Source organism: Medicago sativa, chromosome 6, assembly GCF_051527215.1.
Source record: "Medicago sativa cultivar Bolivia chromosome 6, Bolivia_mono, whole genome shotgun sequence".
Taxonomy (NCBI): domain Eukaryota; kingdom Viridiplantae; phylum Streptophyta; class Magnoliopsida; order Fabales; family Fabaceae; genus Medicago; species Medicago sativa.
Genome location: NC_140754.1, coordinates 79,110,105 through 79,129,057, shown reverse-complemented (window position 1 = coordinate 79,129,057; position 18,953 = coordinate 79,110,105). Strand labels below are relative to the sequence as shown.

At 32.5% G+C, this 18,953-nt stretch overlaps 2 protein-coding genes across 3 annotated transcripts; both read left to right on the top strand.

Annotated features, from left to right (window-relative positions):
• The first annotated feature begins 1,824 nt into the window (after window positions 1-1,824).
• LOC146917128 (ankyrin repeat protein) lies at window positions 1,825-7,383 on the top strand. Of its 2 annotated transcripts, none has more exons than XM_085718919.1 (6): window positions 1,825-1,999; window positions 2,114-2,184; window positions 5,358-5,406; window positions 5,535-5,642; window positions 6,672-6,753; window positions 6,838-7,383. In XM_085718919.1, the coding sequence occupies exons 1-6, from the start codon at window positions 1,951-1,953 to the stop codon at window positions 7,145-7,147; spliced, it is 669 nt and encodes a 222-aa protein (XP_085575045.1). In that variant the 5' UTR covers window positions 1,825-1,950; the 3' UTR covers window positions 7,148-7,383. The 2 variants fall into 2 exon arrangements, with proteins under 2 accessions (XP_085575045.1, XP_085575046.1); XM_085718920.1 differs by having other exon boundaries at window positions 5,319-5,406.
• A 7,624-nt stretch (window positions 7,384-15,007) lies between these two features.
• Window positions 15,008-18,671, top strand: LOC146917127 (uncharacterized). Its single transcript, XM_085718917.1, has 2 exons — window positions 15,008-17,749; window positions 17,919-18,671. The coding sequence occupies exons 1-2, from the start codon at window positions 15,118-15,120 to the stop codon at window positions 18,332-18,334; spliced, it is 3,048 nt and encodes a 1,015-aa protein (XP_085575043.1). The 5' UTR covers window positions 15,008-15,117; the 3' UTR covers window positions 18,335-18,671.
• The last annotated feature ends 282 nt before the right edge of the window (window positions 18,672-18,953 follow it).

The window sequence follows — 18,953 nt, the reverse complement described above, 5'->3', positions numbered from 1 at the left end:
GCTTTTGTCAAGTGAAACATGTCAGAGGTTGCAAGAATTGAAGGTCGTGTTAGGTATTGCGCGTTTAAAAAGACGGTTAAGGTTATGATAACACCGACGGACTCTATTGATGATTTGAAGACACAACTTAACACTTATTTTGAGCATCTTGGTGAAAATCAATATACACGTCACTTGTCTGCTCTAATGCCAATGATAGACCTAGGAGAAGATAGAGATGAATTTGCATGGAAAACGGCAAGCTATATGCCTTGGCTTATTAAAGACGATAGCGACGTCGGATTTATGTTTAGGAATATGGTGGAAAATAATGTATTATATATATATGTTCGTTCCATATGCAATTGTAATGAATGTAAGTAGGGATTTAATTTAATGATGTGTAATGATGTGTAATGACTTGTAATGTGTTGTTTGATTATGGACACTATGTTCCGTTTTGATGAATTTCAAACTTTTGTGTGGTTTGAACCAAATGTCGGTTTGATTTAATTATGGACATATGTAAAAGATATGGTATTTTTCTTGTTTATGACCGAGTTTCATTGTTGTATAATTTGAATTGCATATGGAAATGCTCTGGTAAAATTACAGGTAAAAACTGGCCGAAAAATGGCTTGGAAATGCTTAGCATTAATGCAGAACCTGTTGTCTGCATAAATGCTTTCCTCGGCAGTTAACTACCGAGGAATTTCTCGGCAGTTAACTGCAGCCGCATTTTGAATTCCTCGGCAGTTAACTGCCGAGGGGGCAAAATCGTATTTTACATGTGTGTCCCAGCCTTCTCTAATGTGTGAACAGCAATTTTCTAGCTATTATTTATCAACCCCGGTTAAGCATCAAAATAGTACATCAGATCATAATTTACCGCAAACATGTATTATATATTTTGTGCTATGGTTGACTAAATTTTGCAAGGTTAAAATCTTGGATCAAGTTCTTGTTTTTTTAATCTTTTATTTTGTTGAAAAAATTAAACTGACTTGTAGATTAAACCATAAACTAATTATAATTTTGGTTAAAAAAAAGTAGCATTACAAGCCTAACCAAAAACGGACGACTATTCCGATGTCAACCGATAACCAAAATCGAACCAAATAGAATAATGGGTTAAATAGTGTTTTATCTTATGTCATTTGAACAAATTTTTGTTACCTTATATGAAAAAAACTTTGGATTTCAACCTTGTAGTTTGAAAATTGTTTCGTTTTGTACATTCGTAAATTCTAACTTTACATAATAGATGATATGATGGAAAACCAAAGTTTTCTAAAATTTCAGGAATCGAAAGTACTTTAAATTTTTAAATTTGATTCTATGAAATTCTAAAACTAAATAATCTTCAAATTACAAGATTGAAATCCATTTTTTTACGTGCGAAACCAAAATCCGTCTACATGATAGGAGAGATAAACACCATTTAACCCCAAAATAATTGATGAAATAAAACATGAATCATTTCTAATGTTTTTTTTGTTACAATTAAGTCTTTTTTTTATACAATCGGGGACTAATTTATATTCAAATATTTAATTAATACATTTTTAAGATGAATTTGATTCGTAAAATATTTATTGATTCTTTTTTTAGGGATAAAATATTTATTGATTCATTCACATTTTTAGTAAATATATCACAATATGAAATATTCTTCAAAAAAAAAATATCACAATATAAAATATATATTATTTTTGAATAAATATCAATATAAAATATTGTTTGGCCTATAAATAAATAACTAAAAGACCTAAAAAGGAATAAAATGAATTAAATTTAGAGTGAGAAATTGAACAAATATATGTTCTAGAAGCCTCTTCTCGTTTTACCCCTTTCAGTGTCTCTCATACAGAAGAAAGAATCATCTTCTCACAAATCGATTAATCCATTCTCTCTCTATCTATCTTCTTTGTCAAAGACAAACACAAAATTCTGCAGAAATCGTAGTTGATTATGGCAGGAAGAGAAGTTCGTGAATACACCAATCTTACCGACCCCAAAGGTATATATAATTCTCCTCAATTTTCATTTTTTTTTTAATGTTTTTACGGTCTTTATTGTCTAAAGTTTTGATTTTTATTGAATTTTGGTTACTGGGTATGTGTTAATTTTACAGATAAGAAATTGGGTAAAGGAAAAGATAAGATTGATGATGAAGACGTTACTTTCCAACGCATGGTTGCAAAGGTTAGCGCATTGATTCACCTTCTCTTCTTTTTTTTTTTATTGTGGTTGAAGAAATGTTTATAGTTATATTGTTTTAATTCTTGTTTTTTTGCTCATAGTTTTGAACATTTTTATGTATAATTGAATGATAGAAGATATACTTACTTACTTGGTACCTATGAAGTACTAACACAGACGTGAACACCGGACACGACACTGACACATTAACACCAGTAAAAATATAAAAAAAAAAAAAAAATGCATAATTGGAAGGAATTACATGTGTTAGTGTCGGACACTGACATGGGTTGGTGCTATAGAGATTGGTACCATATGCTAAGAGATCAACCTTTCACCTAATGAGTGAGGAGATATATGTTTTGCAATCGCGGTTGGCGGGAAAATTCTGCCACGCTATGGAGCTGCAATAGCTGCTAGCTGACAGCACTTCAGTGCTAAATAGTGTATCGCAAAACAACATTTTGTTTAGATTCAGCTGCACGATAGCGTCACTATTGGACAACACTTGGCGATAATATGAGAAATAAAAAAATAATGAGGTAGAAGGTTTAGAATAAGCTTTGTAATTTGTAGGAACCTCCTTTGAACTCCCTATTAAGAATGTAGCAAATTGGAGCTTTGTTTATCCTTGCTGGTTTTCTTCTTTGATTGTGTATTCGGGGGACTCTTTAAAGCGTTGTGGAATTGTAAAGATCCGAACTACCAATTAATGCAGTAAACAGGAACCAATGGGAATGAAGGGATTTCTGTATTACTTTCTCAATGTAAATAGTAATCAGACCATGGGAAGGGAAATATGGATTAATATAACCCATTACATGGAAAATGATAAATCTGCTAGAAGCCATACCAGGGAATAGAAGGTACTTAGAGAGAAGGTACTAGAGCTGACATAATTCCACTTCCACCCACTTCTTTTATCAAACTTCCTTTATATATTCCAATCATTGACATATTTTCGACCGAGGTGGAGGCTGTACTCTAACTCAGTCTGGTGATTATAGCGGATGAGTAATAGCATTGTGATGGCGCCGTCAAAACCTCTCATAGAAAACAACGGCCCCAAAATCGAAACCGAGAAATCTCTAAAGAAGTCAGACTTGTCAGAGGGAGCAAGATGAGTGGCACAAGAATATTCGAAGCCAAAAAAACCACAGTAAAAACTAATTGGTATTAGTGGTAGCGGTGTTGAGTCTATAGACTTAACGCCAGGTTCGAATGCAAGGAACATATCAGGTGGATCCAAATCGTCAAACAACAACACTGATAATCACGGTCTGGTTCTTGCACTTCCGAGACCAGAGTGACAACAACGTAATCAGAATCATCACAAGAGAATATGGCAGTTGCAGTTTAAGCCCCAAGATGCATCTCCGAACATCATCTATGGCTTTCTCTTCCTTTAAGTTCTTCTCCCTGACTTAAGGTACTGCTGGGTCAGGAAGAAACCTGTCCGAACCAGGAAGAGCGTCGTTCAACGTCTAGGAAGTATCAATCTCCTCTGGCAACAAGGTGACAATTCTTGTACACATGCAGATCAATTTCTTTACATGATTCAGTTTTGGGAGTTGGGGAGTTCCTTGATGAAAGTACCGTTGTAATGGTTATGGACCTTAAAGATCTGAACTACCAATTAATGCAGTATAAGGGAACCAATTGGAATGAAGGAATCTCTGTATCACTTTCTCAATGGAAATAGTAAATGATACTATGGAAAGGGAAATATGGATTGATAACAAGTTTACAGGAAAATAAGGAACTAGAGCCAACTTAATCCCCCAACCACCCACACACACACACACCTATCTTCTCAAACTTCCGTTATATATTGTAATCATTGGCATATTTTCTGTTAGCAATTCTCTGAATGGATCAATTGACACATGTCCCTTTTCTCTAATCAATTTGTTGGCTCTACTTTGGCGATGCAGTTTTTCTTCTATTTGTACCATAACAAGTTGTTTTTTTGGGTTTATCTTACGACATAAACAGTGTTTAGTGGAACTTTGAAAGTTAGTTTATGATATGTCTATAAGTATTGTTCAGTTTACTTTGATAAGCTCTCCAAGTAGATCATTGTAACCAAGGTAGCCAGGATCGAGTCCCATCTCGTAGGATCGCACGATCTTACGTGCCTCAGCCACTCCGCCGTGCTTCGACTTTGCTCTGGGTCGTTTTTGGTCGATTTCGTGGGCAGATCGAGTTTTTTTGGCCAATATTGTATAAAAAACGAGATCTGGACATTAAAGTAGATTGAGAAGAGAAACACGGTATAAGAGAAGATGCAATCAAGATCTGCAACTCTTGTTTTCTGTTTCTGCTGCGGCAGCTCTATGGGGAAGAAGAGGACTAGGTCAAATTAGGTTAAACTTGTAGAAGGCTTATCTCTTGTTTGGGCCCTAAGGCCCAATACCAAAATACCTTACCTTTTATAAAACACTTACATTTTTAACAAAACACGTGACTTTCAAAAAGAAAAATTGCAGTACTTTCGTTCTCTCACAAGAAATAAAATAATAAAATACCTTCTTTTAACAAAACACGCCACCTTGCTCTGAATGCACAGGTCATGATTTTATAAATAAATAATAAATACCATGCCTTCTATTTTAGAAAAAACAGTAGTAAATGATATAAAAAATGACAAACTATTATTAATTAACTTAGTTTGATGTTGTGAATTATAAGTTATTTTGTTTATGTATAATAATTTTCATGTTTTCGTGTGTATGTATGTGAAGTTACAACTTTGCCTTTGAGTAGGTTCTTACGAACCGTGTTACGTTCCCCGACTTTACATCCCTTCACCAGCCAATCGAACCTACGTAGGAACTCGATCCTGACTACATTGATTGTAACCGCTTATGTAGGGCATACCTATTGTATTGTCATCGATTATTATCCATCGGAAGTTCTATTTTTACAACCAAATAAATGTTGAAAACTCAATTACATATTTCAGCATGTATATATCCAAAAGTAATTAGCTCATTGAATTGGAGCGCTTGTGACATTCGTTCTCAATTGATGGGTGTTTAGTTGTTTACCAGAATGCTTTGTTTGTCTGTTTTTTTAATCTTTCAAATTTTTTTTTTTGCAATACGAACGATTTTTCTGATAACGTGCCCCGACAGGGATCTTGGCTTCCTCTATTGGCTGGTTGATACAAGCAGATGCAAGAAGTTGCTGGGGAGCGTGGAGGTTATCTTCATGGGCGAGGCGGTATCATACTTTTTCTCTAGCTTTTGTGTGTTTCTGTGTTGTTTGTGCCCCCTCACCTCTTGCTTTCATCTGGTGCTCTTATTATATATGTTAGTCTTGTTGTTCTCTTTTAAAGTTTAAGTTTGCAGCCTTGGACAGTGACGATCTACTATATCTCAAGGAGCAAATGGAAGCTGAGGAAGATGCAGAACGCCTCCTGCGTCGCACTGAAAAACGGGCATTTGCTGCTTTTAAGATATCCTTTTATGTTCATTTCCTTTCTGTAGATAACAGTCCCATGTTTCTTTCACATACATCTTGGAGTCAGACACAATTTTTTGTTCCTGGAGTCTGTGTTCGCTGCTGCAAGTATATTTCTTACTTTCATTTTTAGTGAAATCATCTAAATTTCTTAAAACTGCTTGAAAACGGTGAATCACTATTTCCAGAATTGAATATATTTATGATCCAGTAAGGGGAGGTGGTTTACAGTTATCCATTCATTCAAACTAGTATGTTTGGTCTGGTTTTAGAAACTGTGCTATGAATTTACTATTTTGAGACCAAGATAGCTATGCAAGTACACAGTGTAAAGATAATATTTAGGAGTGGGATCTTTCTTCTAGCATGATAGTGCCTTTTAAATCTTTTATTTGAGAAGGTCCAATAATTTATGATTTATCTTCTTACCATCCTCGTTTATTTTCCTTTTCATTAGGGATTGAAATACTGGTTTCAATTTTGGAGGTCAAAAGTGATCTAGAGGTTGCAGAATTGATTATATCATGTTTGGATGATTTAAAGTACAATTGATTTTGCTTGTAGAATTGATTCTATTTGAAGCTAGAATTTGTAGCACAAAAGCTACAAATCAGAATTTAACAATAACTTTGGGCCAAAAGCTACAAATTCTAGCTTCAAATAGAATCCACTTTAAGGAGAAGTCTGATAAGTAGCAATAACTTATCAGGCAAACTATTTAAGGAGAATTTGTAGCTATTGGCTTAAATTCTGAGAGAGATCAGAATTCTGTTAAGATTGCTACTTATCAGGAGATTGAGAGAGATTAGATTTTTTTATCGTGGACAAATCTTAATAGGAACTTGAATTACTGAAATGCATATTTTAAACCACATGAAACCAAAGCTTTTTTAACACGTGATTCATTTTCCTTTTTCCTATTTCATGGAAGCACTGTTTTAAGTTTTTTTTTTTTTTCAGTCTATGCTCGTTTTTGCTGGAAGTTATATATATGTATTATTTGGTTTCCTTTACCATTAGATACAGAGCGGCAAGTTTAGCAGATTCTTCACCTGCATCAGTACCTTTACCATTACGTGTTGAGCCAAAGCCAAAGAGTGGGATCAGGTTGATCTTTTTCCACCCCAGCTTACCCCTATGCCTGTTTTCTGGTTTCAGTGTATTCATTGTATCTATATTTTTGCAATACAGGCAGCAAGATCTGCTGAAAAAAGTTGTTGAGATTAAACCTAAGCGACCAAGGTTTGAAGGCAATAAGCCAATGCAAGCTCCTAGTGATGCTTCTATTACTAATCGACAGCATGATCGTGATAAGTTCAAAGACAGCAAGCAGTGTTTGTCAGGACCAAAGAAAGTTGAGGAGCGATCTTTGTCTGGATCGAAGAAAGTAGAGGAACACCCAGTGTCAGGGTTGCATGAAGGTGAAACTAAGCCTAAGGTTGATAACTCTGCCGGGGGATTACTAGGCCTGGCATATGCTAGCTCAGATGATGATGAATGATTGATGATGCGCTTGATGGTAGATGGCGTTTTTCAGTCATTGTCTTTGTAGTTTTAGTACAGAATGTTTGACTTGTTTAGAGGAAGTATTAAATTGTAGTGAAGATGGCTAAAAAAAAGTTTTAAATGTATGAAACATTTAGGAAGAAGGTTGTAAAAGAAGAAAATCAAGAATTGGAACATTACTATACAGCTAGATATAACTTATTAGATACAATTTTGTATGTGTTCATTGAATCCCTGATGTGCCAGTTTTTTTTTATCTTGCCATGTTTTTGAAGCATGTACTGTGTAAATTGCGTTCTCTACTCAGCTCTTCTCAGTGGCCCTTAGAAGCTTTGTGTAGTTTGAAACCATTGACAATGGTTGCGATGTATATTTGCCGGGCTTAACTTGATTTTATTTAAAAACTTATCATCTTGGTGTGTTCATGTGCATGTCCGTGTTGCTTCAAAGCTTTGCCATGGAATTGTTTTCGATCTTATTGTGGCATATATAACTAGTGACAGTTTAGCAGATATTGTGGCATATATTGGTTCAGCTATCGTAAACTATACTTGGCTGAAATTTTGTAAGATATTTGATGGATTAAATCATAATTTCTTTTAATAAAAATCAGTATCTAGATTTATAGATGTGAAAAGTTTATCTAATCATTGTTGCAAAGTCGTATTAATATTTTGTGGATGCATGTTCAGCTATTGCAGACTTAGTTTACTATGTATACGAATGAAATTGTCAAAATTTGCTGCATAATAATAAGAGAAATGATATTTGTACAACTACTTTTTGACAACTCTTTAAACAACCCTCTCTCTCATACTCACATGTGTTTTTTATTCTCTCTCTTCTTCTTTCTCTCTCCATTGTTTTTGTCCAATCACAAGAGGAGAAAATTGGTTGTCATCAAAGTTGTCTAATTTGGGTTGTACAAATATCACTCCTCTAATAATAAAGGATGGCTTGACAGCTACTGCAGTGCAGCCTTTATTATAATTGACATTTGGATGCAGCAAATTCTTATAGCAGTTGCGGCTGATTACGGTCACAATAGTGTGTGCGCTTAGGACTTGGTAATGATAGAACTTCGTTAAGGAATTGCAGTCGTAGAGATCGTTAGATTTTAATATAGTTTGAACTTCATTATTTCTTAATAATGTTAATTTCTTTACCTTTTAGTTTAAATTGTTTGAACTACTTAATACTTTTATTTTATATCAGTTGAAATTTGTACTATTTTTTTTTCTTCCAATTAATCCTTTTGGTTCTTGTTATAAGAAGAATTCAACAAAAATTTGGTTCTATTTTTAAAAAAAACGTGACAATTTATAAAATTTAGTTATTGTTTAAAAAAATTGTGTCTCGTGTGATGTTTATCTTTTTGATATTATTGGATATATTTTAAGTTTCACAATTTTTTATAACGATATATTTGTAAAAAAGTTACAATAAATAATTGCATTAGTTGTTATATTTTTTAGTGTTTCTTCTTATAATAATGACCCAGGGAATATTTTTTATCAAAATTAAAATCAGTTTATACATCTTTAAATCACTTTCCTAGCTGTGAAAACCTTTCTTTGTTAACAATGCATACTATTTTATTATAATGTGTATTATATGAATACTTTCATTTTAGATAACATTCCTTCTGATAATATAGAAGATTAATGTTCAGTCTCATTTATGAGTGTGACATCATCATTTACAAAGTTACAAAAACAAAAAGCTTTGTTTATTGAGTAATGATATTTTGACATCCATTTGATGACAACTTTGTTGACAACCTTGTTTTTCTCACTTCTTATTGGTCAAAAACAATGGAGAGAGAAAAAGGAAGAGAGAGGATAACAATATCATGTGAGTATGAAAGAGAAAGTTGTCCAAAAGTTGTCAAAAAGTGGTTATCAAAATATCATTACTCTTGTTTATTTTGGCCTTTCGCTGTTAGTTGAAACTTGAAGCTTTCAACATATTCCATTCTAGAAATTTGACATTTCAACAAGCAATCTAAATGCCAACCGGAAACAAAACCGAAAATATAGTGATTCCTTTATAATCTAGAGTATCTACTACCTGTTATAATAATTTTATGATATTTGATGTGACACACTACTCGTGGATTTGGAACGAAATTTCGTGCTTCATGCACCGAAATTTACTAGTGTGTAAAAGTCCCCAATTATTCTCTTTATTACAGTTATCTTTTTAACTCAACATTTTTTTTTATAAATCTTTTTGAACACAAACATAAACATAAAAAAATAATTTTGCCAAATACTCAATTTTAGTGAGAGAAACTTTGTCTTCTCTCTAAGTTTTCTTCCTCTTTCACACATCCAGGAGGGGTGATTTTAGGTCAATTTTTGACCTAGAATCACCCATGTGCATCTCTTTTCCCCTTTCTTTCAATCTTAATAAGTGATCTCCACATACATCAAGTTTTTCTTTTGTGTTTTTTCGTCATTTCGTCGTCTTAGTGCGACGTTGTGTTGTTCGTCGTCTTGTGCGGCGTTGTTTGATTTCGCATCTTTTGTTGTGCGGTGTTCGTTTGCTTCGTATTGAAAGATCAACTTCAGACAATCACATATTCAATCAATGATTTGGGCGTCAACGTTGCAGATCCAGAAGCATGAGTATTCTGGTGATTTAGATTTTATCATATTATTTGTAGGCATTTTGCCGTTGAATGCTATTAAATTGGGTGCTGTGAGTTTGTTCGCAGATTCACCCTTTACGTTTTTAGCGATATTGATCATGTTATTGGCTTTGATGTATTCTATCAATATGAATGAATGAATATCCTTTATTTTTGTCAAAAAAAAAAAAATAAACATAACATAGCATCCATCTACTTCTCATCCTTTTTATTATTTTTTTTCCTTTATATACTAAAAGTATTATTCTAAGAGTCTTGATAACGAGTGTATTGCAAACGACCGATAAGGATTTACCAATACTCATCGAATTTTCTCTCCAAATAAACTTGTTGATTCCTACTGAACCAGATGTACCATGCAATAATGGCCACCATTTTAAATTGTGATCTGCATTTGCGATTGTGAGTATACTATTATTGTTGTTGTAGCCTTCATAATGGCGTCGCCCTGCGAATGCGGCATAATCTTCAATCACGTGTACGGTCGCGTAATCGCATCGAGAAACCAAATCTTCTCACCTATTATGAAAATTTCAGAACCCCAATCACCTTAACGGTCTCCCTATCATGTACTCCCTCCGTCCCGGAATATCTGACCCAATTTTTTAAAAAAAATGTCCCAAAATAACTGAGTCATTTCAATTTTCAATACAACTTTCATCATTTCCAATACAATATAACTTTAATTAATACTACTTTCATCATTCCCAATACAATATATTTCACTTTCCCCTTTATTTATATATTTTTCTTAATCTATGTGAAAAACCAAACTAACTCAGATAAAACGGGACGGAGGGAGTATTATTACAACCATCTTCCAATCAGTATTTTTAAAGTAAACTTAGACTCTCCTATAGTGAGTAAATGACATAATGACATGGTGGGGCCAAGTATGTGAAAAATGATAGTAATTATTTCACTGGCTACTATGTGTGTGCATTGCAGCAATTGCAATGACCATAGCAAAACCACAACCACAATTTAAGTGTTTATCCAAACTTGCATGACATGGTGTTTAAAGTCATAATGATATTAACAATCAAGTGTTTATCCAAACTTGCACGATCATTCTTCGGCATATAATGGTTGAAACTTGAAACCCATGAGCTGCCACTGAACTATAAAAATGAATAATTCATAAAATTACCACTAAAATTAGTTTAATCAATATAATTAAAATATTATAATCAATAATTTGAAATTAATTACTATAATCAAATTTTAGAATAAATTCTTGAAGCGATTTAACTAGAATAATTCTCTCTAACTATAAACTATTATGCCATTCATCCAAACCAATACTCAATACCTAAAGAAATACAACTCCCATAAATCAAAATCTCCATTGTTCATTTAATTTATGGTAACAAAATTTGAATCACAATTCATAATAGCTTATTAGACAAAATGACATACTATCAAGTTACAATTTACAATCACTTCTACAATCAATTCATTCCTAAAAAAGCATACAATCATTTCTACACCAAAGCATAATAAATCAGATTTTAACTTCTAATCTGTGGATCTTCGAATAACCGGTGCACTAAAGCTATTACCAACATCAACAAAAGTTTGAAGCCCACCAGTTGTCAAGCCCTGACAATAAGCTTGTAAAATAATCTTATAAGCCCATGAGAAAGAATTATTACCAACAAGATCAATGATGTGTGGTTCAATGACTTGATGATATGTTACACCGAGCGGAAGATATTCAAGTCACTTGATGATATTGGTATTATTCAAACATTCCCCGCAAAAAGGTCTCAGAAAGGGCATTTACCTCCTAATTTTATTTAGCAAACTATTGGCAGATTATATTTCATATCTCTAATTTCAAATTGTACTTTTATTAACAAAATGACAAACCTATTTTATTTTGATTTATGACTAGAATTTTCCATTTATATATTATATTATATGTGAATCTACAGTTAAAACTTTGTCTAAACTACTCTATAAAATTCCTATTTCCGTCACTGACCACACAGATTGAATTGAATAACGGAACAATTTCTCAATAATGAAGGGCACACTCATTTGGATTTAGTCTACGAAACTAGTATTAGTCAAAGTTGACCAAAATTTTCATTTGTTTGGCTTTTTGTGAATCACAATCCACGGTTCTTATTATCTCCCTAACCCACCAAGAGATACAACCTTAGTTTATTTATTTTTAACCTTTCCAAATGATTTATACAAGGAAACTATGGAGTGCACTAAAGACTAACTAATCATTTCACTGAACATAGTTTATCTTTAACCTTTCCAATATGAATAGATATACACACTCTATTCCGAATTGAATATAAATAAATAGAGTAGTTGAAAAGTTGATATATAGACAAAATTTTAAACCGTATACATCAACATTTCAACTATTTTTGTTTGTTTATATTTCACTCCTAATGAAGTATATATACAAGCACACATATACTTTCTCCGTCATTAATTATAAACACATGTGAAGAAATATATTATCTTTAAATATGTCATTTTCCAAGTTGCTAGATGCATTTATTTAACCACATACATTTTTCAACTCCTCCTGTCATTCATACTGGATTGGGTTTATGTGCAATCGGAAAATGATGTTGTCATGCAATCAGTAAGTTCGAGATCGTCTGACCAACAATTCTTATTTCAACCTCAAAAGCTCACATAAAAAATGCTAACAAGAGCCCTAACTAGAATTAGTAAAAATATCCAAAGTAAAAATTTTATGTTAGAAATAATATATTCAACACATTCAAGTTTTAAAAAACAATTTTTTCTACATGAAAGTTATAAACTGTTTTCTTTTTTAATGCTTAAACACAAATAAAAATAAAAAAGTTGTCTTAAAATCTGAAACACCTGATTGCATACGGCCATGACCAAAACAATTTCTCAATCGTGAAGGGCACTCATTTCATTTGGATGTCAGTCTACGAAACTGTCAGTCAAAGTTGACCAAAATTTTCATTTAATTGGCTTTTATCGTATCACAATTCACGGTTCTTATGATAACAACCATAGTTAGATAAGAATCTTATCTAACTACCCCACCAAGATATACAATGTTGGTTTTATTCTTGACTATCTCTTCTCTTCCGATTATTATACTAGGAAACTTTTTTCTTTGTAAGCAATTATACTAGGAAGGAAACTATGCGGCACACTCAAGACTAAAAATAATCATCATTTTGCTATACTTTACCTTTCAACTTTCCAATATGAACATATATATTGGTTTAACAATAATGCTAATAACTGCTATAAAAATATTGTTTAATTTTTTTTATCAGGAGGAAAAATAAAACTAAGCAGTGCCTGAAAACTTTAGGGGAGTCGACGAACAAGATAGAATCTAGTTGCGGATGAGAGGTCCATATCTTCAAACTATCAATGTTGTCAATCTCATATTTAGTCAGCCAATCGGCACATTCATTTGTCTCCCCTCAAGATGTGGGAAAGGAAACTAACTAAGGAATAGTAGAACTTTCTACTAAGTGAAAGAATAGTGGCATGAAGATGAAATTCATTCTGATGGTCATCAACAATCAAATCCAAAACCCCTTGAGAATCATATCAGATTCTAAAGTAATAGATCAATAACCAAGATCTCAAACTAGTTGAAGACCTTGCAAAATTTTTGAAAGTTCAGCAAATAAATTAGACGCTCTACACATGAACCAGAAAAACCTTAAATACAACTTATAATAAAATACGGGAGTATAAGACATTTTTTAACTTTTTTTTTAACAAAAGACATCTTACAAAATTTGACATACACCGATAATTTCTTAACAAAAATTACTATATTTAATCAATAACAATATATAGAGGCAACACTCTTTTGGGCTTGAGTTTTTCATCCACTTTTACCTTTTCTTTAAATTATTTGATCATTTTATCACAGCATTTCAATTATCAATTAAAAAAATTAGATTAAAATAGGAATGATTCACAACCATAACGAAACAATCCACAACAATAGTAACAATATTGAACACTATAAATAAAACTTTATTTTGACCTTTTATAAAAATAAAAAAAAATTATGTTTTGGAGCGACATTTTTTCCTTCAATTTTACCCTTCATTAAGTTATTTTTTAACGTTTAATCGTGTCTTGTCAATAAAAGCGGAAAAACCGACGCATTAATTCCCGTCTTGACGCCAATTTAACAATAAAGAATGTAAATACATTATCTCTCTTATGATATTAATAATTATAAGAGTAAATATATAAAATTAACACATATTTTTGACTAATTTATTAATACAACAATTTTTTTTATTACTCGCGATTCTTGTTAGAAGTTCCTATAAATAAAGGGTGAAGAGGGTATTTTTTTATTGTAGTTTTGGTAAAAATATTTTGTTGTTTTATACCTTAATAATATATTACTTTTTTATTTTTGGAACTTATTAATTTATTTTAGCACCTGCAAAATATAATTATATTAATATTAGTTCCAATAACGTGTGAAATATTTGATTATAGTCTTTCAAAATGAGCAATTCCAAAGTAATTACGAAAACTAATTTTAATATAATTTTTTTACAAAAATTAAAACAAAACACCAAAGATCACAAGTGAAAGGTGATGTATTTTGTAACCAAAAATAAAAGAAAGGGATGTATTTACAATTGCAAGCACTTAAAACAATAAAAAAAATGTTTTATGTAGATCAAAAGAAAAATTATATATTTCAACAAGAAAATCATACTTAAATAACTGCATTATATATTCTTAAGATGAAATTCTAACGAATGTCACTAGGACACTTTTAAACAGTAAATTTTTATGAAAATTGATGTAATCAATACATTAAAAATCGATATATTTAACATTATAAAAAATAATTTCTTATTTTAAAATTTTAAAGAGTGTTCTGAGGCACTCGTTAACATTGACAAAACCTTTCTTAAAAAAAAAAAAATGAGTAAACCATCAAATTGGTCTCTATCTTTGTAACTCATTCTCAATTAGTCTCTGACTCTATTAATATTTCAAATTAGTTCATATCTTTGCCAAAAGTTTCACAATTAGGTCATTGTCTTTATGTTTTTGTCACATGTTGAAAGACCAAATTAAAAAACTTTTAACAAAGACTAATTTGATAATGACCTACGAAGACAAAGACCAATTTAGTGGTTTCCGCTAAAAAAAACTATATATTACAGTTTATATAATGTCCCGAAGTTTCAAAGCAAGCAACAATTTCCAACCTTCTTATCATCTTCCTCTCTTGTCTTTGAACTTTACAAACATGAACTCATTCACATGCACACATTGAAAACCAGAAAAACAAAGACACATAGATGACAAATTCACTATCATTTCACTTTGTTCTGACTTTGTTCCTCTTATTATTAAACCAAACAAATTCTCAGTCTCATATATATGATCAAGAACACAAAGTCTTGTTAAACATTAAACAATACCTTAACAACACTTCTTTCCTTAACCATTGGACAACATCATCAAATTCCAATCACTGTTCTTGGAATGAAATCACTTGCACAAACACAAATGATTCTGTCACTGGAATAACACTCTCACAAATGAATATCACACAAACAATACCACCCTTTATTTGTGATGAACTCAAAAGCCTTACACATGTTAACTTCAGTTCCAACTTCATCCCTGGTGATTTTCCAACACTTTTCTATAATTGTTCAAAGCTTGTTTACTTGGATCTTTCTTTGAACAATTTTGATGGTATCATTCCTAATGATATTGGAAATTTGAGTACTAGTTTGCAATATCTTAATCTTGGTTCAACAAATTTTCATGGTGGTGTTCCTGATGGGATTGGAAAGTTGAAGGAGTTGAGAGAGCTTAGAATTCAATATTGTTTATTGAATGGTACTGTTTCTGATGAGGTTGGTGAATTGTTGAATCTTGAGTATTTGGATTTGTCCTCTAATACTATGTTTCCTTCTTGGAAATTGCCTTTGAGTTTGACCAAGTTGAACAAATTGAAGGTTCTTTATGTTTATGGCTCTAATTTGATTGGTGAAATACCTGAAAAAATTGGAGATATGGTTTCTTTGGAGAAGTTGGACATATCAGGAAATGGTTTAACTGGTGAAATTCCTAGTGGTTTGTTCATGCTGAAGAATCTGAGTGAACTTTTTCTTTTCAATAATAAGCTTTCTGGTGAAATACCTGGTTTGGTTGAAGCATTGAACTTGACTAAATTTGATCTTGCCAGGAACAATTTTGAAGGGAAAATACCTGAAGATTTTGGAAAGCTTCAAAAGTTAACAAAGTTGAGTTTATCTCTCAATAATTTATCAGGTGTGATACCAGAAAGTATAGGCCATCTTCCGTCTCTTGTCGATTTTCGTGTTTTCTCGAACAATTTATCAGGTACTATTCCTGCTGAATTCGGTCGCTTTTCAAAGCTCAAAACTTTTCATGTTGCCAACAATAGTCTTATTGGAAAGTTACCTGAGAATTTATGCTATTATGGTGAGTTACTCAACTTAACAGCTTATGAAAATAGTCTTAGTGGTGAATTGCCAAAATCACTAGGAAATTGTAGTAGGTTGTTAGACTTGAAAATTTATAGTAATGAATTTACTGGTACTATTCCTAGAGGTCTTTGGACATTTGTCAATTTGTCAAATTTCATGATAAGCAATAATAAGTTCAATGGTGTGATTCCAGAAAGATTGTCTTTAAGCATTTCGCGGTTCGAGATAGGTAACAATCGGTTTTCTGGTAGAATTCCATCTGGTGTATCTTCATGGACTAATGTGGTAGTTTTTGATGCAAGGAAGAATTTCTTAAATGGAAGTATTCCACAAGAGTTAACATCACTTCCAAAATTAACAACTCTTTTGCTTGATCAGAACCAGTTCACTGGTCAAATTCCATCGGATATAATATCGTGGAAGTCCTTAGTAACTCTTAATTTGAGCCAAAACCAACTTTCTGGACAAATTCCAAATGCAATTGGAAAATTACCTGTCCTAAGTCAACTTGATTTGTCAGAAAATGAATTTTCTGGCGAAATTCCGTCTCAACTTCCACTCCTCACCAATCTCAATCTATCCTCTAATCATTTGATAGGAAGGATTCCAAGTGAATTTCAAAATTCAGGGTTTGATACAAGCTTTTTGGCTAATTCTGGTCTTTGTGCCGATACACCAATACTGAACATCACTTTATGCAACTCTGGTATTCAAAGGGAAAACAAAGGATCATCATGGTCTATTGGTTTGATTATAGGCCTTGTGATCGTAGCAATCTTTTTGGCTTTTTGTGCTGCTTTCTTGATTATCAAAGTTTTCAAGAAAGGAAAGCAAGGTTTTGATAATTCATGGAAGCTTATTTCCTTTCAGAGGCTTAGTTTCAATGAAACAAGCATTGTCTCATCAATGACAGAACAAAATATCATTGGAAGTGGCGGATATGGCACGGTATACCGAGTTGTTGTCGATGGTTTAGGCTATGTTGCTGTGAAAAAGATAAGGAGTAACAAGAAGTTAGACGATAAACTTGAGAGTTCGTTTCGTGCAGAAGTTAAAATACTAAGCAATATTCGTCATAACAACATAGTTAAACTGTTGTGTTGTATCTCTAATGATGATTCTATGCTTCTTGTCTATGAGTATCTTGAAAAACAAAGTCTAGATAAGTGGCTGCACATGAAGAGTAAGTCCTCATCATCGACTTTGTCAGGCTTAGTACAAAATCAGGTGGTTCTTGATTGGCCAAAGAGATTGAAAATAGCTATTGGTACTGCTCAAGGTTTGAGCTACATGCATCATGATTGTTCACCACCTATTGTACATAGAGATGTTAAAACAAGCAACATACTTTTGGATGCTCATTTCAATGCAAAAGTTGCTGATTTTGGTCTGGCTAGGATTTTATTCAAGCCAGAAGAACTTAACACAATGTCAGCTGTGATTGGTTCATTTGGCTACATTGCTCCAGGTGAATGAATTACTTGCCAAACTTTTTGTTTCTTTACTAACATATTCATTTTGTGCTTTCAAATTTCATTACAAAAGTGCAACCTTAGGCCTCATTTACTTGCCAACCTTAGGCCCTATTGGTCTCCATATGAGTTTATACTTATGGTTGTTTGATATTTGAATTGCAGAATATGTTCAAACAACAAGAGTTACAGAAAAGATTGATGTGTTTAGCTTCGGAGTTGTGCTATTGGAACTAACAACTGGTAAAGAAGCTAACTATGGAGACCAATACTCGTCTCTTTCAGAGTGGGCGTGGCGTCACATTTTGCTAGGAACCAATGTAGAAGAGTTACTTGACAAAGATGTGATGGAAGCAAGTTACATGGATGAAATGTGTACAGTTTTCAAACTTGGTGTCATGTGTACATCAACATTGCCTTCTAGTAGGCCTTCCATGAAAGAAGTGTTGCAGACATTGCTTAGCTTTGCAGAGCCATTACCTTATGTTGAGAAAAAAGTTGGCCACTACTATGATGCTGATCCTCTTCTTAAGGATTCAAAAAGTGACACTAGGTTGGATGTTGATGATGATGATATGTGACAATCTTAGTTCTTAGAAATGTACTTTAGTCATGATTCTAATGATTTTTAGGTAGCACTTTTCCTACATATTTTTGTATTATAGATATATTTTTATAGAACCTTTAATATGCACTAAAAGAGTTTGACAATGCATGCCAAATTCTATGTTAGTGACAATTCTAGTACATGTACATAGGATAGTGGGGTTAGAAATTAATGAATCCAGTTGCAATTTGAGGTAGTGGTTTTAGAATGGAAAATGAATAGGGAAATACTGTAATTTGTTAGAGGTTAGTTGTGTGGAAACACAATGTCTTTTTTTCAAAGTCAATGGTCAATGTTTGCTGCTAGCTGAATTCTGTTTTGTTATGGTGTTCCATCTTCTCTCATGATGTAGATATGAGGCATTAATACATGTGTGGTGTTCCACTTCCATCTTCCACATGATGTAGATGCAATGCATTAATAAATGTGTAACTTTTCTTTATATAAAAATAGGGAGACATATTGTATTGTTATCTAAGATTGCAATGAGAATCATCTACCTTGTTTAATTTATGATGAAATTTATCCCCTTCATCCGTCTTTATTATAAGAAAATATTAAAAAGAATTGGAGTAGTTAATTTGATTCGTAGA

Coding starts and splice junctions, on each gene's coding strand:
- LOC146917127 (XM_085718917.1), top strand. CDS start 15,118: ATGACAAATTCACTATCATTTCACTTTGTTCTGACTTTGTTCCTCTTA. Junction 17,750..17,918: donor ATTTGGCTACATTGCTCCAG/GTGAATGAATTA, acceptor TTTGAATTGCAG/AATATGTTCAAACAACAAGA.
- LOC146917128 (XM_085718919.1), top strand. CDS start 1,951: ATGGCAGGAAGAGAAGTTCGTGAATACACCAATCTTACCGACCCCAAA. Junction 2,185..5,357: donor TCCAACGCATGGTTGCAAAG/GTTAGCGCATTG, acceptor TGATACAAGCAG/ATGCAAGAAGTTGCTGGGGA. Junction 6,754..6,837: donor AAGCCAAAGAGTGGGATCAG/GTTGATCTTTTT, acceptor TTTGCAATACAG/GCAGCAAGATCTGCTGAAAA.